We start from the raw sequence: 22,872 nt of genomic DNA on the forward strand, positions 1-22,872 counted from the left end.
TAATTTTTCTAAACAAGTAAGAGTAAGACATAAATGCATTCTCATTTTTTTAAAAAGCAAGTAAGACAGAAGTAGGTCAAATAAAAAGTATATGTCCCCTTTCACCAGCTGAATCTGGCTTTTTTCATGCACTTACATATAACATAATTTTGCTTTGTGCACTTAGAAGACAGACTCAACTTAATCTGCAATTAGCTCTTTTCTTGTATCTGTACTTCCCAGAGTTCTTTATGACAGTGCACAAATGTCTTCATTGTTCTTTTTAACAGCTGCATGGTGTTCCATATTATGGCTGTACTATGAATTGTTCATTTCCCCATTGATAGCAACTTAGCGTTTTTGCCATCCTTGTTATTACGAACAGAGTAGCTGTCTTTGTTCAGATCTCTTGTGTCCATGCATGAGTTTTTCCCAGAGAAGAATTTTCTACCAGTAAGTTCTTGCTCTGCTGCTGGACTCAATGTTTATTCTTGGAGATACAGTATTTTTCTTTAGAAAAATTCAATTTTCTTGCAAATTCTGATGCCTTTTCTATAAATAATTAGGCCTCTGACATTTTCTCTGGAGCATTCCATGTAGCCACTGTGTGGGGCAGTGTCAGCAATGTTGTTATGAATTCTTGCCCAAAGCGGTGTCAGAATAGAGCCTTCATGGCATAGAGGTAGAAATGAGTTCTCCCTCTCCTTCCTGTCCTGATAAAAGATTAGAGGTTGTACCGACTGGCTTGTCTAGTCATTTAAGCAGCTATCATCAAGTAGTGGGTGGGATCCATGCAATTTGTGCCTCCCTTATTCAATAAAGATCTGGAAACACTGGAGCCCCTCATTTATTTCATTGTTTCCTCATCTCCTGTATCTTGTACCTCCTTCTCTCTCCTTTTTCCTCTCTGTAGAAATGGTAGCCTTTCTTTCCAAAGCTATTGCCCAAGTGAAAGCATGGAGAAACATGAGGCTTGTATAGCCAATAGCCACCATTTGGTGCCCTTGACACCAGCAGGAAAGAAAAAGTGGTCATCATACTCCTCTTGCAACCCTCAAACAGATATTTTTGGAATTTCTGTGTGAAGCCCTTGCACTAAAATGATCTCTCTTATATTTGAATGCTGATTTCTGTTTTCTTCTCAGGACCTAACATGTTCTCATGCATGTTAAATCTATCTAATTGAAATACTTAGTAAAAAACAAGAAACACTAAATCACTCAGTTATCAGACCAACAGGATATCCTGGAAAAACAACCCCCCCCAAAATCCTCTGAATAAAAAAGCAGAAGGCCCAAACATTTGGCAGTAGGGATGGGTTAAGTACACTTCAGTACATTCAGGTTATAAAATAGAATGAGGATGCTCTCTGTCTACCAACACAGAAACATATATATTTTTAAGATTTTATTTATGTTCAGAGGGGAAGGGAAGGATAGAAACATCAATGTATGGTTGCCTCTCATGAGTCCCCTGCTGGGAACTGGCCTGCAACCCAGGCACGTGCCCTCACTGGGAATTGAGCCTCGATCTTTTTGTTCGCAGGCCCGTGCTCAATCCACTGAGCTACACCAGACATGGCAGATCTTTAAGATATTACTGTGAGGTAGGGAGAAAAAAAGATACAAGTGTGTGGAACATGCAAATATTTCTGCAAGAAAAGGAAAAAATAAGATTCAGTTGTGTATTTGCTGTCATTTGTATGAAGAAACCAAAGTACACACAAGCAGCAAGTAAAAGTATTTATTTCTGGGGGTGAGTGGGAGTAAGACTTTAGTGTACTTTTTTTATAGTATTCTAATTTTTGAATTATGACTGTATTATCTATTAATAAAAAAGTTATTTTTTAAAAAAAGATGTGCACTGTTAAATAAGGGGTAGACCGAACCTGATTTTGGGTAAGCACATTAGGTATGTGATTTCATCCATCGTGTTTGAGCTTTGGTCCCTGTTGGAATGGGGTCAATTGAGACACCATGCATTTTTGAGGAAGGTGATAACCTTATATTAGAACCTGAATGGCAATTTAAATTCTAACCACTGTGGTAGGACATCGGAAAGGGAGATCTGCATTCAGGCCGTCTAGATTGTTCTTGACGTTCTTGGATTTGTTTTTGTTTTTTTTTCCACAGAGTAACTGTGAAAGCCTTAAAACATGATGGTCATGATTCACAGTGGGAATCTCATGATGATTCCTCTGTGAACAGAGTGGGAAGTGAGTTCACATGAAGCCTGTTTTTAAAGTTTGTGTCCTGGAGAAGATGTTATAGTCTGTGCTTTTATTTTTACAGGAGCAGAAAAATTCAGATTCGAAACATCCCTCCTCACCTGCAGTGGGAAGTAAGCCAGTGTCACTTCTGTTTTTACTGTCTCCCTGCTTTCTTTACTTTTTAATGGCTTAACAGGGCATTTTTCTCTGTCTTTTAGTTACCTTTCATGTTTACGAGTTAGAGGTCCCCAGACTTGTCCTGTGGTTTTCAGTGCTAGGCCTAATGTGCGTGATCTGTCGCAAGTCTGCGGTCATGTCTGTCCCCTTCACCACACAGAATGTGCGCTTCGCTCTCTCAGGTTCTGTCTCCTCAGGCACCAACAGACTGAAACACAGTGTGTGCCTGCTTTGTGATTTTTCTCTCGTGAGTTTGTAAAAAGATTTTTACCTTTCCAAATTACGATCATTAAAAAAAATCCATGGAAAACCAAGAAAAATAGGAAGTTCTTTTAGTTTGAGCAGGGTTTTTTTTGTTTGTTTAGTTTGAATTAATTACCATGAATAACAGTTAAGATGTATTTTCTGAGTTGTGAAACTTCATATAAGATTGCTGCCTTAAAATGAAATAAGACAGAATCTGAGGAGTGGTCTTATTGCATTATTTAAAAACAAACTGCCTGGTGTTTTTTTTATTCCCCAACCGAAATGAAATCAAAATAACCATTAAGAAAAGAGAATGTTCTATCTAATATTTTCATTACTTAAAAAAGAACTTTTTATTACTGAAAATGTCAAACATACACACCCCATTGCTTTGTAAAATAAGGAGATTCCTAAGAGAAAACCAAAGGAAGATGGTAAAAGTTTTCAAGGAAAAGTGAGCCTTGTACTTTATTCTGCTTCTCATTTCAAGACTAGTAGACCAGTCCCAACCATCGTGATGAATGTGATTGACAGTTACTGAGACTCTGAAATTCTGCTGTGATTGCAGTGAACAGATATTTTGGGAGTCAATAAGCAAATGAAAGTCCCACATATTTATTCAGTTCTTACTGCTTTTGTGGAAGACCTGAAATACCAATTTAATTATATTATTACTATAACTGTCTCTCTTTTGCTGTAATTCATCTGCTCAGGGTAACCATGGTACCACTTTTGTGAGTACAACCTTATTTTCCCACTCTCACACTGAAGCTTTCTTTGCAGGTGTTGGATGGACTTTTGGCTCAGTACGGGACAGTGGAGAATGTCGAACAAGGTAATGAGTGAGGACATCAGCTTACCAAATTTTGAGAGGAATGTTGTGTTATTTCTTATAGGCTGGGTCAACTCCTGGGAAAAATAGTAAGTTCAGACCCCTTTGAAACAAGCTTCTTAGAGTATATGTTCATATATCTGTGTGTGAGAGGTGTGTGTATGTATATCTGTAGCTATATAATTTGTTTTTTTCAAGGAATATATAATAACTTTCAGGCTACTTTTTAATACTCCATAATGTGCCCTGGCTGGTGTGGCTCAGCAGATTGAGCAATGGCCTGCAAACCAAAGGGTCACAGGTTCAATTCCCAGTCAGGCCAGGTCCCCAGTAGGCAACCACACATTGCTGTTTCTCCCCCTTCCTTTCTTCTTCCCTTTCCCGCTCTTCTAAAAATAAATAAGTAAAATCTTTAAAAAATATACTCCCTCATGTGCTCAAGCACTGGACACATACTGTCGGGCTGGGATAACATGACCCACGTGGAAGCAATCAGATTTACACTATCACAACTTTCTTTTTCCTGGCTAAGAAAAATAGATCTCGCATATGTTGGAGTGAGTTTTTCTCAAGAAGTAGGACTCTTACATCAGAATCTGCTGGAGTGCTTTTAAAACTACATGTTCCTAGGGTTCACCATAGACCTACAACGTAAGACTTTCTGGGGCAAGAGTTCATGAATCTGTTTTGAACAAGTACTTCCAAGTGGTTTTTGTGTACACTCAAGTTTGAGAGCCACTGTCTTGGGAATAATGTTATAAATGCCTAGAAAATATATAGGGGGAACCCCCAAAATGGAATTTATTTATAAAAATTGTGTATTCTACATGTTTAAACTTTAATCACCTACAAAGTACTCTCCATTTGATGTAATACACCTATGGAGATGTTTTTTCCACTGCTCAAAGCAGTTTTTGAACCCATCATTTTGATGCCTTTTAGTGCTTCTGCTGTTTTTCTTTCACCTCTTCCACATCATAAAAATGTTTCTTTTTGAGGACTTTTTTTTTCATCCAGGGAAACAAAAAAAGTCACTTGGAGTGAGAGCCAGTGAATAGGAAGGGTGGGGCAGAGGGTTCATGCCATATTTGGTCAAAACTACTGAACACTCAGTGTGGTATAGGCAGGTGTGCTCAGTATAAATCACCGGTCATGAAATGGGCAGATGTGTTAAAAGTCTTTTAAAAAGTTTCACTGAAGTCAAACACAGCCTCTCACTACAGTGCCAGCTGCTACACTGATACAGATGGGTTCCTAGAACACTAACCTATCAGGGGAAGCCTGTACTACAAGGGGCCCACCCTCCAAAAGGCAGCTCCAATTTTTCGGGGGTTCCCCTTGTATTCTTCTGCTGCCCTTATTTTTACCTTCTGTAACATGAAATACCATGGTTATAAAAAGAAAGCAAGGAGTGCCTGTTGTTGCTCATGTGTTGTGTAGCTCTTTGAGTCCCAGAAAGGTAGATTCCAGGTTCTGATATGACAGGTAGTAACATGTGTAAAGATTATGCCCTGGCTGGTGTAGCTCAGTGGATGAGCATGGGCCTGTGAACCACACGATCGCGGTTAGATTCCCAGTCAGGACACATGCCTGGGTTGCAGGCAAGTTTCCAGCAGGGGACACTTGAGAGGCAACTGTACATTGATATTTCTCTCCTTCCCTCCCCCTCTAAAGATAAATAAATAGCAATTCCACTATTAGGAGTATATCCTAAGAACCCTGAAACACCAATCCAAAAGAACCTATGCACCCCGATGTTCATAGCAGCACAATTCACGATAGCCAAGAGTTGGAAGCAACCTAGATGCCCATCGGTCAATGACTGGATCAAAAACCTATGGTACATTTACACAATGGAATTTATGCTGCAGAAAGGAAGAAGGAGCTCCTACCCTTTGCAACATCATGGATGGAACTGGAAAGCATTATGCTGAGTGAAATAAGCCAGGCGGTGAAAGACAAATACTGTATGATCTCACCTTTAACAGGATTCTAAACAACAAAACAAACAAGCAGGCAAAATGTAACCAAAGACACTGTAATACAGAAGGTGCTGACAGGGTCCAGAGGGGAGAGGGGAGAGAACTACAGGGGAAAAGGGGAAGGATTCACATGAACAAGTATAAAGGACACATGGACAATCACTAAGGTGGGGGGCGGAGATGGGAGGGAGGTGGGGAGCACTGGGGCGGGAGGGGGCAGGGCTGGGAATACAAGAAAGAAAACTACTTGAACAAGAGTTAAATAAAAAATTAAAAAAAGATAAATAAATAAAATATTTTTAAAAGAAGATTGTGTTTGTGTTGTCCTAAAAAGCAGAATGTGAATTCAGTCACTTACTGTGGGCCCTTGGAAAAGTCACTTAACCTCACTGACTCAGTTTCCACATGTGTAAAAGGGCGAGGATAAATCCTGCACATCCTATATCACTGAACAGTTGGCAGCCAAAGTGATCTGTGTGAGGTATTTGTATTCAATGGAGCCATGCATAACCTGAGGGGGTAAGGGTCACTTAGGAAAAATCACAGAGAACCCCTTTCACATATGCAACCTGTTCTTTCTGCTGGGATAATTAACATAATAGCTTTCACGTAGTGATTATTGAGATGTTCTTCACATCATGAGTATTGAAAATATCATTATTCAGTTTGCTGCTGACTGCCTGTGCCCAAAGGTGAAGGGAAAGAGCTCAGAGAGAAGACAGGGTTTTCAAAGATTCTGTTTCTCCGTTCTTGTTACGTATTTCCCTCAGTGTGGAGAAGAAAACGTTCTGATCAGGATTGCATGTAATAGGCAAGATGGCCTTCCAGACATGAACCGGTGAAAGTTCCTAGCTAAGACCATGTTATAAATTCAAGACAACGGCATGCGAGGAAGAACTATGTTGGGCCCTGGGGGCTCCCAGAGCGCTTGTGCCCACCATCGACCTGCCTCACCACTGCCCGATGGGAATTCAATGCTGCTGTTATATTGTGTTTCATAATTGATTTCCTGATTCAGCAAGAAATTGTTTTTGGTAGTTTTCAGAAACTTTATAAGCTTTTATGTCCAGTGAAATAAGTCACTTGAGTGGAGCTCGGTTCTGAGTCAAAGCACTGCCTGAATCCCTGAAGACAAACATCTCAGAAGAACAGAGAGTATGACAAAGGAGTGAGAAAATCTGAATCTGAGAGTCCTAAGTAGATAGCTTTATTCAGGAAGTTCAGACCCAGCCCTTTCTCCCTTTCTGGAAGTCAGCAGCCTTATCTGTAGCACTAGAAAGCAGCAGAGAGGAAACCACTTTCTCATTCTGTGTCAGCGCTGAGGGCGGACAGCTGTGGGCTGCACACCCCCTGTTTTGCTCTGGGTGAGTGGGGAGCAGCTGGAGCCGTCCCTGGGCAAAGGCCAGGGCTGAGCTCGCGCTTATGACACATGAATGTAGGGGCATCTTTGTAAGGATTACACGGTCCCTCCCCAAAGCGGCCTGGCAGCTGCTTTGAAGTTATTGGATAAACAGTATCTTTAACAGTGGTCTTTGACATTTTTGAGAATCTTACAGAAATTATAAACCAGAAAAATTCATATATCCACAAATCTGAATCTTTGGGTGGAGTGGGGTGAGGTCGGCTGGAGAGGGTCAGGTTATAGAATTCCTGAAGCTCTAGTGTAGATCCAAGATTAAGAATCCCTATACTGTAGGGTTTTATTATTACTTTGAAAAGTAGCTTTATTGTGGTTTTCTTGAATTATCCTTAATTTGATGTGGTTAACGCTATGTCTCTCGATAGCTTAAATGCTTTAAAGGAAAGATTTGATTTAATAGTGTCAGCTTGTTTGGGGAAAATCAGTATTTTTCCTATAAGTTTACTGAATTGGAGTGAGAACATTTTATCTTGCCTCTTTTGAACTTATTTTTAACTTCTGACTTTGGGAGAAGAAGCAAGCAATTTTGAGCTAAAATAAGCCCTCACAAGAGTGATTTCTTATGAGCCGTCCTTTGCATTTGTGACCTCCCCTTTCTCCAAGTGAGTTGGGATTATCAGTTTTCTTTATTCATTGTACACACTTACTCGGTTTAACTCACACAGCCAAGGAGTTCAAAGAGAAACAAAAGTAGTAATTCAATCTTATCAATGAATGAAGAATTAAAGTTAAAATACTGTGTTATTGCGCCCTGGCCGGTGTAGCTCAGTGGATTGAGTGCAGGCCTGTGAAGCAAAGGATCACGGTTCGATTCCCAGTCAGGGCACATGCCTGGGTTGCAGGCCAGTTCCCAGTGGGGGACACATGAGAGGCAACCACACATTGATATTTCTCTCCCTCTCTCCTTCCCTTCCCCTCTTTCTGAAAATAAATAAATAAAGTATTTTAAAAAAAATACTGTGTTATTGCTATATATGTATATCCACTTATTTAAAACTCAATACAGGTTATAACAAAACTTATACCATAATAGTGATATGATACAATAAATTGACATAAACTTTTAGGAAAGTAATTTGAAAATATACAAGTATTATGCTTTTTTACCGATTTATTTTTTCTTCTGTGTTTGGCCTTAAAAAAGGTAATTCAGAAGAACTTGAATCAATGCTTCCAACAAAGGTGGTTTCCAGCAACACTTTTTAGAATCGTAGATATGGGGAAAGACCCATTTGTCAACATTTGAGGGATGGTTAGGCAAAAATCATGTCGCAGTTAATTACTGCAATTTTACATAGGCATTAAAAATAAAAAATACAAAAGATAGTGTACACATGTGTACTCGTGCAAAAGTGTTTACCAAGTAAGTGAAAATACAGCTATGAGTTATGTATGTAATTGATGACAAATGCCTGTGAATGCATGCAAATAAAGATAGAGACTGATAGAACTCTAGAGTTGGGGCAATGAATTTTTTTGTGCCTCTTTTCTCTGAAGTAAGTCTGTCCTCATTGAGCCAGAGGGCAGCAGCTTTTCTTCCTGTGACAATGCAATTTTTCCCTCTTTCCTAGTGAACACAGACACAGAAACTGCCGTTGTCAACGTCACATACGCCACGAGAGAAGAAGCAAAAATGTAAGTGGCTTTGGGCTTCCTTTTACATGTTGTGGAGGGTTGTCCTGGAATTCTGCTGAGTCCCACACTTACAAGCCTTTTCTGAAAAGGTGTGGCTCTTTCACGGGTCCCTGGAACTCCTGGGCATTTACACCAGGGTGTCTGTCTGTTGAAGGTGCAGACTTTATCCTGAAAAAACGCTGAGCTGTGGCCTCACAACCAGGGTGGGAGGTGTGTTTGGATGTAGCCGGGATTGGAGAGCCCCAGCTGTGCGGCACTGTGTCCCCTCCGTAGATTCTGCTTTGCCAGCCACTGGGAGCTGCTTTACCCTGGAATTTCCCCCGTGCCCCAGGGTAAAGAGGCACAGCCTACTTTTTATCCGCACTAACTGAATGGATACCAAAGCATCCGTTTTTCCTCTGTGTACTATAAAAAGGGGAACCCACCTTGGTGACAGCAACAGCGGGGAGCAGTGTCTGGTGGTGGTTGTCAAGGGGCACCCGGCTGGGGCTCTTCTTCCTTCCCCCGTTCACTTCTCATCCCCGTTCACGACCTCGGTGCTTCAGTAGTAGTTAACTTTGAACTTGGCTCTTAACAGACACAGGATTAAGGTTTTTCGAAAAGCTAGTTCCTTTTTCAAGGAGATTCTTAAAGTGCCTGTCTGGTCATCGTCACTAGAATATGGTCACACGTGGTCATACTTCATGGATGTGGCATACCCTTGGTTATATATCCCAGGATTATAGATTTATTTCTTTTTCAAGGTTTCAACACACATGAAGACCCTATTTCATGCTGATAACCCATTTTCATGCTGATAGTTTTCAAAAAGTTAATTTTGCATTGAAAAGGGCAATAATGCAGTCGCTACTGACGTTTGCTCACATAGGTAAGCAGGGGCTATACCAGTGACTCACCTTCACAGTTCTTGTCCAGCTGCTACGTGGGTAGGGCCTCTGTGCTTATTACTTTGTTGCTTTTATTGAAATCAAAAGGTGCTACTTTGTAATAAATTCACAGACCCTAAACATTAACACTAACATTCATTTTTACATGCTGCCTGGAACATGTCAAAAAAATATGTGTAATTTAAAAATGCAGTAGTGGGATATCATTTATTCCCTATCAAATTAGTAACTATTTTTAGTTAATAATAATCTGTGCTTTTGAGGACTCAAGGAAACCAATGTTCTCTTAACTATTATAGGGTAGTAAGTATTGAAATCTTTTCAGGACACTGGGTAACACTTAATGTTAGAAACCTGCGCACTCTCTAATCCAGCAGCTCCACTGGGAATTTACTCTGCGTGCAAAGGTGTGTTTGCAAAGATGCCCGTGGCAACACTGAATGTCACAGCAAAAGACTGACCCATATATATATATATATATATACACACACACACACACACACACACATAAAAAACAATGGAAGAGCATTTGGAAAAGACATGGTAAATCAATAGAAAGTTAAGTAGCCAGAAAAAATTAAATTGGAGTATATTGAATGACTTAGAGAGTGTTCGGTATATTAATAATTTTTCAAAGGTTAGAAGAGGAACGGGTGATACTAATTTATTTTTATAAGTAATACGTTTATATTTAAGAAAAATAAGAGATGGAGGTTAGGACTTTCTCTCATTTGTAGTGATTCGCATCTCAGTTTTCAATAACAAATCTATATTACAGTAAAAATAAGAGTCATAATTTTATACTGTAATATGTTAAAGAGTCTTTGGTAAGCGGAAGATTGCCTTGGGTGGAGAGAAAAGCAGAATGCGTAACTGTGGATCAGGTCTGACCAGGCCTGTGGATCGCCATGAACTGTTTATTGGGCAGTGGCCGCCGAGAGGGCAGAGGAAGCATCCGCCGTGCTGGGCGCTGCACCCGCGGCCAGGATTAGGGGCCTTCACACAGGCAGCCAGTGCAGGAGAGTAAAGGAGCCAGTCCGTCCATCCGGAGGGTCTCCTCTGACACTCCTCTCTCACAAAGCTCGCTGTGCCTTCTGCATTTCAGAGCCATCGAGAAGCTAAGCGGGCATCAGTTTGAGAACTACTCTTTCAAGATTTCCTACATCCCGGATGAAGAGGTGAGCTCCCCTTCGCCCCCTCAGCGAGCCCAGCGTGGGGACCACTCTTCCAGGGAGCAAGGCCACGCCCCTGGGGGCTCTTCTCAGGCCAGACAGATTGATTTCCCGCTTCGGATCCTGGTCCCCACCCAGTTTGTTGGTGCCATCATCGGAAAGGAGGGCTTGACCATAAAGAACATCACTAAGCAGACCCAGTCCCGGTACGTGCCTCCGGGGCTTCCTTTGCTTCCTTCTGAGGGGTCTCCTGAGTGCTGGTGGGTCCCAGCCACCCTCCTGTGGCTATTGCTTGCATCAGCAGTGGGGGGCTGTGCTGTATGGGATGGTGGCTTCTTTAAACAGAACTATTAACAGACTAACAGAAAGCTGGGGGCTTTAATGAGCTTTCATGCCAGTTGCCTAAAGATTATACCCCCAAACACTAAAGATTCATAAAGAAGGTACTAATGACCTCACAACCAAGAATTATTCTTATAAGCAAACTAATGCTTATGAATGTATCTATTTCAAAAACAGAAGAAGTATAGAGCTTTGTGAGATCCTGGAATCCATTTATTTTAGCTCTTACCTCCTCTGCTGAGTCAGAGCGCTGGGTGGTAGTCATTCTTTGTGGCCACCTAGGTAGACTCACAAATAGCTACATGAAGGAAGTGGGTGAATCACTGCTATATGTAGCAAGAAATAAAGTACATTTGCCTTATATTTAGTTTTCTAAACAGGGAGACTGAACTGGTAGTTGGAATTATAGTGATTAAAAGGCCTTGTGGACTTGTTGATTTTTGTATGTTCATATGACCACACATGTAACAAAGCACAGGACTTCAAAACAAACACCCATGTTCAAGTTTGACCACTTAATGGCTTTATGATCTTGAATTTTTTCTCTCTGACCATCGATTGCTTCTTCCGTAAGCCAAGATCATTGTGAGAACTAGGATAGTCAGGTAGATTGAATGCAGTAATCGTGGTGAAAGCACTTAAACTGCAAAGCACCAAATAACTGGCAAATATTAGTTGGTTACATGCCTAGTGCATTTCATTCAGGTCATGCATTGAGTGTCTTGTAACGTGAAAGAGAAAACACCACTTTCCTTAACGCATCTGAGTTACTCCCCCCGAAACGGAAGTGTACTTGAGCCCCAGAGTCCATAGTCACAGGAATAGAACAGAGACAGGAGAGAGGGGAAAGTATTCTCTGGTGATCCTTGTATTTTAAAGTCAGCCCTTCCCCCCCCCCCAAGTCTGCTTCACTGGGAAAGTGATTCTTATTTGTATGTCTTTTTGTTCCAAAAATTGTTTCAAGTGGCTTTAAAAGTGCAGCAAGCTTCAATAGAAGTGAGGTTAGTTCTCAAAGTGTGCGCCCATTTTTTTAGAAGTAGGCCCAAGACTTGGACCTGGGCTTCTGAGCTTTCTAACAGTCAGAGTGAAAAGGGATACAGTTAATTGTGTGATTTTGAAAGTTAACAAATCAAGTAGAGCCATGACTACCCCAAGAAGTCTGATCAAGTCGTCAAGCTTATGAACCATTAGCTTCGAGAGCCTGGGAGAGAAGGCAGGCTGCCAGGAGTTAGGAAACCAGAACTCAGGCAGAGAGAGGGCATGCCTCTGTTTTCTATCGACACTCAAATATATAAAGCTCACTTGAATTTGGTGTTTGGATTTGGATTAACATATGGCTTTTAGAGACTGCAATCAGTTCAGAGAGTGGCACTGTGCCAGTGTGCAGAATTCCCCTGCTTGCTTTATTCTCCACTTCTACGATCATTTGAAAGACGACACAAAATACTTCGTTACCAAGTTGGCTGGGTGCCTTTGTCCCACAGCACGCCTGTCCAAAATATTCCCTTCTAAATGGAACTGCAAAGAACGCGAGTTTGGCGCGAGACCCCTGCACTGCTTGCTGCCTTCCTGGAGAGTGGCATTGGTTGCAAACGTGCTGATGGTGCTCCCTAGTCTGGCTGGGTCCTCGCTGTGCGTTGGCTGGCGCGGCGCTGTCTCGGGACTGACCAGATCCTATCCCAGATGACGCTGTGCTATGGCCCCCAATTCTTTCCCCACAGGGTAGACATCCATAGGAAGGAAAACTCCGGGGCCGCAGAGAAGCCCGTCACCATCCATGCCACCCCAGAGGGGACCTCTGAAGCATGCCGCATGATTCTTGAAATCATGCAGAAAGAGGCTGACGAGACCAAACTGTAAGTTTGTGTGCAATGCCCAGACCGTCCCACAGAGAATAAGAGCAGGTGCTCATTCACCGAGCCCGAGACATTTTCCACAAGCTCTAACTCTGTTACTAAGCAAAGGGAGGGGGGAAGAATTATTTTTAAGAAATTTGTTTCCAAAGACAAGGCAGTGGGAAACAGATCTTGTGTATTTATGATATGGCTGTTTCCCCCGTGTATTTTGCCTGGTGATCCCAATGCTTTCATCACTCACTGGTAATAATACTGGTAGGGATACCAGACCTGGGCTGCCCAGTGTCGTGCAGTGATGGAAATGCTCCGTGTCTGCACCGTTCAGCACAGTAGCCACTTGCCGCATGGTGGTATTGAGTGCTTGAAACCTGGCTAGTGCAGCATGGAAACTGACTATTCTTTTTAACTTATTCAAATATGAACAGCTCCCTGTATAGCTAATGCATTGGGTAGTGCAGGTACATTATCATCAAAACCATCACTTACCGTTCTGGGAACAGCTTTGTCACCTGCTCCTAAACCACTTACACCCTTTGAAAACTGGGTCACATTTCCATTAATAGTAGAAACTAGTATCCAAGTGGCTGCCTTATTCTTCCCCCCCATCCCTCGCTTCCATGTCCTTCACTTTCTTTTCTTTTAGAAAATACTTCTTAGGATTCCTGAGTGTTGTACCAATTTGAAGAGTAGATACAGTTCTTACAAAAGCAATTTTCTTTGTATTACAAGTGAATTAATGGTAATGGAATAGATAATATAATAAAAAAGGCTCCATGTCAGATTGGCAAAATCCACTTATGGGCATTGGTGGCAGCTTTATAGAGAAGCACTAAGAGATAAAGTGAATATAAAATTAATTCAGAAATAATGTCCAATAAGAGTGTTCTGAAACCACAAACATGGAAGTAGTCCTAAAAAGAAAAACACTGCAAATCTATTCTTAGGTTTCTAACCTTTCACTTAGGAATTACTTACTCCATTTCAGGCTTTTGAAACCCACCCAAATTCCATGGCTTAACTTGAAGAAGCCCCTCCCTCATCCAAGTTATTGCAGGCTTTACAAATAACACGCTCTTTGGCCCTTCAACCTGGGTACACGTACCTTTCAATATTCTAAATAATTAAAAAGACTGGTTTCTAAATTGTTTTTGTGTAGAGCCAAGATGGAGTGTGAGTGTCGTGGAAATGCATGTGTTGAGTGTCCAGTGTGCTTGGTGCTGTGTGGGGGTCGAGGCTGTGGTTGTGCACAAGACCCAGTTCCTGCTTTCACAGTCCCCTGGGAGAAGTGTCCACTGAGCAGCCCAGCAGTGTGCAGTGAAGCAGCCATGGAGTGTGCTGACTGGGAAATGACTGCTCATTACTGGGGGCCCTAATCAAGGTTTTAGGGAGCACGGCAGGAGGTTTGGGGATTTCAGAGAAGGCCTCCGGTGTAAGTGACATGTAAACGGAGCCCTGAGGGCGGCGGGTAAGAGGTGGGGGATGTAGAAAAAGAAAAACCACCTGCCCTCCCCAAATTACATCCCCTTATTTTCAGGCAGTAATAATGCATCTTTTAGATCCTTTTGATTTCAGTAATAGAAAACATAAGTGGTTTAAGCAATAAGAAACCATTCTCATGCCACGTAATAAGAAGTCCTAAGGTAGAGCAACTCCAAGGTCAGTTGAACCATGGACTCAAAGCCTGTGACTTTTCTTTCTGTTTTACCTTCTTTGGAGTATCTGATACTTTCCTGGAGATGACAGGATGGCTGTAGTGGTTTCAGACCTTGTGTCCCCACTGGATAATATTAAGAAGCTAACAGACAAAGCTGTTTTTTCCTATTTTTTTTCATTGTGGTAAAATCATATAACGTGCAATTTACCATCTTAACCATTTTTAAGTGTGTAGTTCAGTAGTGTTGAGTATGTTCACATTGTTGTGAATCAGGTCTCCAGAATGTTCTCATCTTGCAAAACTGAAACTCTGTGGCCATTAAGCAACAACTCCCCTTTTCCCCTCTCTCCATCCCCTCCCTGGTAACCACCGTTCTGCTTTTGGTTCCTATGAGTTTGACTGCTGTAGAGAACTCAGATAAGTGGAATCGAACAATATTTGTCTTTTTTTTTGACTGGCTTTTTCCACTTTACATGCTATCCTCAGGATTCATCCATATTGTAGCATGTGACAGGGTTTCCTTCCTTTTTAAGGCTGCATAATGTTTCATTGTAGGTCTATGCCACATTCCGTCCATTGATGATTTGGGTCGCTTTCGCCTCTCAGCCATTGTGAAGTGCTGCTACTACCATGGGTGTGAAGATCTCTTTGAGACCTTGCTCCCAGTTCTTTTGGATAAATACCCAGAAGGGAATTGCTGGGTCATATGGTAGTTCTATTTTAATTTTTTCATGAAGCCTTCATACCATTTTCCATAGCAGTTTCACCATCTTACAGTCCTACCAACAGTGCACAAGGGTTTTGATTTCTCCATTCTCACCGACAAAAAAAAACTTATTTTCTGTTATTTTGATAGTAGCCAGACTAATGGGAATGAGGTAGTATTTTGAATTCACAATACCTCATCGTGGTTTTTGTTTGCATTTCTTTTTTTTTTAATAGAAGCCATCTTTTTTTTTTTAAAGATTTTATTTATTTATTCTAGAGAGGGGAAGGGAGGGAGAAAGAGAGGGAGAGAAACATCAGTGTGTGGTTGCTTCTTGTGTGCCCCCTACTGGGGACCTGGCCCACAACCCAGTCATGTGTCCTAGACTGGGAATCAAACCGGCAACCCTTTGGTTCACAAGCTTGTACTTGATCCACTGAGCCACACCAGCCAGGGCTGTCTGCATTTCTTTTATGTGATGGTGATGTTGAGCATCCTTTTTATACATTTTGGCATTTGCAGATCATTTTTGAAGAAATGTCTGTCAAGTCCTTTGCACATTTTTCAAACAGATTATTTGATATTTTTTTTTTGTTGAGTTGTAGGAGTTCTTTATATATGCTGGATATTAATCCCCTATCAGATATATGATTTTCAAATATTTTCTTTCATTTCATAGACAGTCTTTTCACTATTGTTTGTATTCTTTTTAAAAAATATTTTATTTATTTCTAGAGAGAGGGGACGGGAAGAAGAAAGAGTGGAAGAGAAACATCAATGTGTGGTTGCCTTTCGTGTATCCCCTACTGGGGACCTGGCCTGCAACCCAGGCATGTGTCCTGACTGGGAATCGAACTGGCAACCCTTTGGTTCACAGGCAGGTGCTCAATACACTGAGCTACACCAGCCTGGGCTTGTTTCTATTCTTTGATGCAGAAAAGTTTTTAAGTTTGATATAGTCCTATTTGTTTATTTTTTATTTTCATTGATCATTCCCTGGTGTCATATGCAAGCAACCACTGCAAGTCCTGGTCAAGTGCTCAGTTGGTTAGAGCCCCATCCGGATACACCAAGGTGCAGGTTCTGTCTCTGGTCACATATAAGAACCAACCATTGAGGCCCTGGCTGGGTAGCTCAGTTGGTTAAAGCATTGTCCCAAACTCCAAGGTTGTGGGTTTGATCCCCATAGAATCAACCAATGAATGCGTAAATAAGTGGAACAACACATCAGTATTTCTCTCTCTCTCTCTCTAAAAGTCAGTAAAGAAATTTTTTTAAAAAAGAAACCATTGCAAAGTCCAATGTCATGAAACTTTCCCCATGTGTTTTCTCAAGGAATATTGTAGTTTTCAGTTTTACTTTTAGGTCTTTAAAACGTTTTGAGTTAATTTTTGTATATGGAGTAAGATGAGTCTAGCCTCAGTTTTTTGCTTATGTGTATCCAGTTTTCCCAACACTGTTTGTTGAAAAGACTGTCTTTTCCCTATTGTGTTGCCTGGTCACACATAGCAAAGATCATGTGACCATATATGTGAGGGTTTATTTCTAGGATCTCTTTTCTATTGCATTGGTTTGTCTGTCTTGATACCAACACCTTGCTGTTTTGATTACTATAGCTTTGTAATGTGTTTTGAAATGAGTTCTCCGACATTGTTCTTTTTCAAAATTGTTTTGACTATTGAAGGTCCCTTGAAATTCCATGCAAATTTTAGAATGAATTTTTCTATTTCTGCAAAAATTGCCACTGGGATTTTGATAAGGGTTGAATTGCATCTGTAGATCACGTTAGATGGGGTGGACATTGAAACAGCATTGAGTCTTATGAGTGTAGAGTAAGTCCATGAGTGTAGAGTATTTTTCCATTGGTTTGTCTTTTATTTCTTCCAGCAGTGTTTTGTAGTTTCAGTGTACAAGTCTTTTAGTTCCTTGGTTAGGTTTATTCTTAAATATTTTTTTTCTTTATGATGCTATTGTAAATGAAATTATTTGTTTAATTTGTCTTTCAGATTGTTCATTTTTAGTGAATAGAAACACAATAGCCCACGACACTGTTGAATTAGTGTATTCTAATAGCTTTTTGTGGGATCTTTAGGATTTTTAACATAGAAGATCATGTCATCTATGAGAAGAGATAATTTTACTTCTTCCTTTCCGATTTAGACACTTTTATTTCTTTTCCTTAACTAATTACTCTAGCTGGGACATCCACTACTATGTTGAATAGAAGTGGTAAGAGCAGGCATCCTCAGTTTGTACCTGATCTTAGAAGAAAAGCTTTCAGTCTTTCACCATTGAGTATGAAGTTCGTTGTGGAGTTTTCACAAATGATATTTATTATGTTAAGGTAGTTTTATTCTCTTTCTAGATTGTTGAGTGATTTTAACATGAAAAGGTGTTAAACTTTGTCAAATGCTTTTTTTCTATCAATTGAGATGATCATGTGGATTTTGTTTCTCGTTTTGTTAATGTGGTGTATCACATTGATTGATTTTTATGTATTGAGCTATCCTGGCCTTCCAGGAATACATCCCACTTGGTCATAGTGTGTAAACCTTCTTACATGATTTCAAATTCAATTTGATGGTCATTCTTCGAGTATTTTTGTATCAGGATTCTCGTTAGGAATATTGGTTAGTAGTTTTTTGTTTGTTTTGTTTTTGTTGAATTGTCTTGTTTGGCTTTAGTGTTAGAATATAGCCGGCCTCATAAAATGAGCTTGGAAGTGTTCGCCTCTTTTTAGTCTTTCGGAAGATGTGGAGAAGGATTGATTTTAGTCATCTGTCCCAGGCATTTCCGTGTTGGAAGGTTTTTGATTATTCACTCAATTTCCTTACTCATTATTTGTCTGTTCAGATTTTCTGTTCATGGTTTGATCTTGGTAGTTTCTGTGTTTCTAGGAAGTTATTTCTTCTAGGCAATACAACTTGTTGGTGTGTAACTGTTCAGAGTATTCTCTTGTAGTCACTGCTTGTTTCTGTGGCATCAGTTGGGGTGTCCTCTTTTATTTTTCACTGTATATGTGTGTTTTCTCTCTCTTTTTTCTTCGTTCATCTAGCTGAGTTGTTGATTTTGTTTACCTTTTCAGAAAAACAAACTCTTGGTTTTATTGATTTTTTTCTTTTGTTTCTCTATTCTTTATTTTGCTCATTTCTGTTCTGGTCGTTATTATTGCTTTCTCCATGTTAGTTTGGGTTTTGTTTATTCTTTTTCTGATTTCTTGACTTATAAAATTGTTGATTTGAGATTTGATTTTATTTAGCTTTTTAATCATTCAGCTGTGCTTTGACTGGGGAGTTTAATCCCTTAGCATTTAAAGTGAACACTAATAGGGGAGACTGAGAATTGCCTCTTTGTTCACTTGTTTTTCAGTGTCTTGTAGCTTTATTGTCCCGCCTTTCCTTTCTTACTGCCGTCCTTTGTGTCTTCGTGTCTGGGTGTTTTCTTTTCTTTTTTAGTGATATGCTTTGATTCCTTTTCACTTCCTTTTGTGTATATTCTGTAAGGGTGTGCGTGCGTGTGTGTGTGTGTGTGTGTGTGTGTATGTGTATATCACTGCAGTTATATAAGACATCTTAAAATTATAACATTTTAAACTGATAACAACTTAACTTCATTTACATTAGGAACTCTACTCCTTTACAACGCCACCCTCTACTTTTTAAATTGAATATTAGGGTGGCATTGGTTAATAAAATTATGTAGGTGTATAATTCTATAATACATCATTTGTATATTATGTATTCACTACCCCAGGTCAAGTCTCCTTCCATCACCATTTATCCATTCCCCTTGTACCTTCTTCTACCTCTACTTCATTATCGATATCACAATTTAATTTTTGTGTGTTGTATACCCATTAACATATTTACCTCTTTGGTTTTTGTCATTTAAATTTTATGCATCAAAGTTACTATAGTGCAGGTTACTGTAGTCGTGTATTTTTATTAGAGAACCTTATATTTTCATGTGGCTTTGTGTTGCTGTGTACTGTCCTTTCATTTTAATTTAAAGGACGCCTTTTAGTGTTTCTTGTGGAACAAATAGTTCAAATAGTAATAAACTCCCTCAGCTTTTGTTTATCTGAGAAAGTCTTAATTTCTCCTTCATTTTTGAAGGACAGTTTGCCAGATACACCACTATTCCTGGTTGACAGTTTTTTCTTTTAGCAGTTTGAATATATCATCCCACTCTCTTCTGGCCTGCAAAGTTTCTGCTGAGAAATCCACCGATAATATGGAAACTCCTGGGTATGTTACTAATCACTTTTATCTTGCTGCTCTCAAGATTGTTTTTGTGCCCTGGCTGGTGTGGCTCCGTGGATTGGGCACCAGCCTGGAAACTGAAAGGTCACCAGTTTAATTCCCAGTTGGGGCACACGCCTGGGTTGTGGGCCAGTCCCCAGCTGGGGGCCTGTGAGAGGCATCTGATTGATGTTTCTTTCACACATTGATGTCTCTCTCCCTCTCCTTCCCTTCCCCTCTCTCTAAAAATGAATTTTAAAAAGTAGTTTTTGGCCCTGGCTGGTGTAGCTCAGTGGATTGAGCACGGGCCTGAGAACTACACCATCGTGGTTCGATTCCCAGTCAGGGCACATGCCTGGGTTGCAGGCCAGTTCCCTGCAGGGGATACACCAGAGGCAACCATACATTGATATTTCTCTCCCTCTCTCCTTCCCTTCCCCTCTAAAGATAAATAAATAAAAATCTTAAAAAAAATAGTTTTTTTAAAAGCATGGTCCTTTGTTTTTGACTTTACATACTGGGGTTATAATGCTACTTCAGTGTGGTTCTCTTCGGATTTATGCTAGTTGGAAGTTTTTGAGCTTCTTAAATCTATATGTCTGTTTCTTTCCTTAGATTTGGAAAGTTTTCTGTCATTATTTTTTCAAATAAGCTTTTCACTCCATTCTTCACTCTTCTCCTTGTGGATTCCTCTGATGTCTATACTGATCCACTTTATAGTATCTCCTAAGTCTCTTGGCCTCTCTCTGCTTTTCTGCATCTTTTTCTTCTCTGACTTGATGATTTCGAATGACAAGTCTTCCCAATTTGTGGATATTTTATTTTGCCTGTTTATGTCTGCTGTTGAACCTTTTAAATGAAAATTTTTGTTCAGTTATTATAATCTTTAGCTTTATTATTTGTTAAGTTAGTTTTTATAGTTTCTGTCTCATTGGTTCTCATTTTGTTCACATCATTTTTCTGATTTCATTTAGTTGTTTGTGTTCTCTTTTAGGTCATTGAGCTATTTTACATTCTTCGTCAGGTAGTTCATAGGTCTGCATTTCTTTAGGGTCAGTTTCTGGAGTTTTATTTTGATTCTTTGAATAGTCCATGTTTCCCTGTTTCTTCTTATTTTTTGTAATTTTTTCACTGGGATTTAGACATTTAAAAAAACAACCACCCTTCAGTCCTTGCATACTGGCTTCATTCAGGGGAAGACCTTGTCTATAATCAGCTGGGCTGCAGGTTCTAGATCTCTTAAACCTTCTTTGGTCTCTTTCTCCCCCTGGCTTCTGACTGTGTAACTGCAGCCCTAACGTACTCTACCTCTGTTTTCAGCACCTTCCGAACTCAGAGCCAATCTCATCAGCCCTTCACTGCAGGAAAAAGAGAAACCAATCTCTTGGGCAGCCCCCAGACAAGCCAGGGTGTTGGGCTCAAGGTCCAGTCTTTTTGTTTTCAATGGAGGAGCCCTGGTGAGAAGAATTGCTTCTCAGTTGCTCCTTGCTATACTGTGTAGCGGAAGAAGCATGAACAGGCTCACCAAATACCACAATTTTCCTTTCCCCTTTTTTGGAATTCCTTCTTGGTTTTATAATAGCCTGGGCACTATAGCATCTCAGGGGTTCTCACAGAAGTATTTTGACTTGTCTGTTATTAACTTGGTGTCTCTGTGGGGGTAGGAGGACCTAAAGCTTTCTAGTCGGCCATTTGACTGATGTCATCAACCTTTGTTCCCTTTTAAGAGCAAAGAAGACCTTTCTAAAGTCACCCAGCAAAGTTCTACTTATACCTCAAAGGCCATGTCTGCCTCATGGACTTATTCCCAACCAGTCACAGCGTGGGAGTATAACTGTAATGACTTGGCTTGTGTTAATGAGAAGCCATGCACTGGGGTTAGTAAGGAAGTCCTCCTCTTAAGCCCATCACCTCTTGGTGCCTGAACAAAACAGCTTCTATTTGTGAGAACTGGAAAAAAAACCAGGGTAATAGCTCTTGGGTAGCAACTGCTGTACCCACCTTAAATGTTAAATTGTTGATTGTCTCTTTTAGAGCTGAAGAGATTCCTCTGAAAATCTTGGCCCACAACGGCCTGGTTGGAAGACTTATTGGAAAAGAAGGCAGAAATTTGAAGAAAATCGAACATGAGACTGGGACCAAGATAACGATCTCATCGTAAGCCTCTCATTCAGATGCATTGTGCCGAGTGAGGGAGACTTTCGGCATTTTTGTCTGCTTTTCTATAAAATGGGACTGTAACCATAAGTGATATAACTGGCTCCATGAAAACAAGTACATAAATAGCTGTGAACATATTTTACTACAGATAGGATCTAAGTCACTGCAAAGATCTGAGAAGATCCCCATAAAATAGCGGGGATCCCGTACCACAGAATCTGATAAGGAAAGCCAGTCTGCTCCCCACCTGCACCACCAAGACTTGTTTGTGATCCTCTAGGGTTTATCTTTCCTTTTGAAAACGGGAAGTTTCTCTCTCTCTCTCCCGGTGGCCAGCCTGCAGGACTTGAGCATTTACAACCCCGAGAGAACCATCACTGTGAAGGGCCCGGTAGCAGCCTGTGCCCATGCGGAGACTGAGATCATGAAGAAGCTCCGCGAGGCCTTCGAGAACGACATGCTGGCTGTTCATGTAAGTGCCCAATGCCTCCTTCCGCTGGTTTTCACATGCGTTTTCAGGGAGAACGCGATCTTCCCTGGGAATAACTGTCGTTCAGACAGTGAAGACGCACCTTAAAGTAGGTAGGCAGTGATTCCTGCCTTCTCAGGGCAAGGACATCACAATAATCAAGAGACCCACTAGTAAATTATGATAAATGCGCTGGACAAAATAGTGTGATACCATTAAAGTCATGACTTTGAAGATTTTAAAATGAGGAATTGCCTACAATATAATGTCAGTTAGAAAAGAATATATAGAAGAGTATGTAACTAGGGTTATAGTTATATAAAGGGATATGGATCAAAATGACTGGAATACCACCTAGAAAAATAAAAATAGCTGGTATGTTAGGAAAGTGGGATTTTTTTCACTTTCCAGTTTCAAAATTAACGACTAATTTTTATCTCCTGTTTACTGATCTGCTCTTTTAGGTGACACCCAGTAAATCAGGGGTGTCAAACTCATTTTCACTGGGGGCCACATCAGCCTGGTGGTTGCCTTCAAAGGGCCGAATGTAATTTTAGGACTGTATAAATGTAACTTATCCTCCTTAACAGTTAAGCGAGAGCTCGGCACTGCTGTTGGGCAGAAGCAAGGTGCCGGGCTGGATAAAACAAGGTGGAGGGCTGGCTTTGCCCCGTGGGCCTTGTGTTTGCCACCAGTACAATAAATGTTGTCAACCACCTCAGCCCTAATACTCCTAACAGACTGATTGGGGTTTCCTCTTCCTGTTACTGCTGTCTAGTTCCCACGTGGTAATAGGCAGACACCAGTCTGACATCAGAAGTCTTAAAAATATTGGTCTGTTGGCAAGGGTCCACTCAGTAAATTTTTTTTGTTTTCTATGATAATGGTTCTCTAACATATACTGA

At 40.5% G+C, this 22,872-nt stretch overlaps 1 protein-coding gene across 15 annotated transcripts in view; it reads left to right on the forward strand.

The window, feature by feature from the left end:
* The window catches only part of IGF2BP2 (insulin like growth factor 2 mRNA binding protein 2), a 154,079-nt gene that overhangs the window by 110,207 nt on the left and 21,000 nt on the right, over positions 1-22,872 (forward strand). For 6 of the 15 annotated variants that reach the window (XM_037027549.1, XM_037027548.1, XM_037027543.1 and 3 more), the window contains 8 exons: positions 2,271-2,319; positions 3,395-3,446; positions 8,417-8,480; positions 10,473-10,745; positions 12,603-12,737; positions 19,264-19,344; positions 21,373-21,495; positions 21,835-21,970. In XM_037027549.1, coding sequence (XP_036883444.1) covers positions 2,271-2,319; positions 3,395-3,446; positions 8,417-8,480; positions 10,473-10,745; positions 12,603-12,737; positions 19,264-19,344; positions 21,373-21,495; positions 21,835-21,970 — 913 coding nt within the window. The remainder of the gene's footprint in view (positions 1-2,270; positions 2,320-3,394; positions 3,447-8,416; positions 8,481-10,472; positions 10,746-12,602; positions 12,738-19,263; positions 19,345-21,372; positions 21,496-21,834; positions 21,971-22,872) is intronic. The other 9 variants (XM_037027546.1, XM_037027551.1, XM_037027547.1 and 6 more) reach the window with 3 other exon arrangements.

Source organism: Sturnira hondurensis, unplaced genomic scaffold, assembly GCF_014824575.4.
Source record: "Sturnira hondurensis isolate 20B ecotype Veracruz unplaced genomic scaffold, ASM1482457v3 Scaffold0019216, whole genome shotgun sequence".
NCBI classification, from domain to species: Eukaryota; Metazoa; Chordata; class Mammalia; order Chiroptera; family Phyllostomidae; genus Sturnira; species Sturnira hondurensis.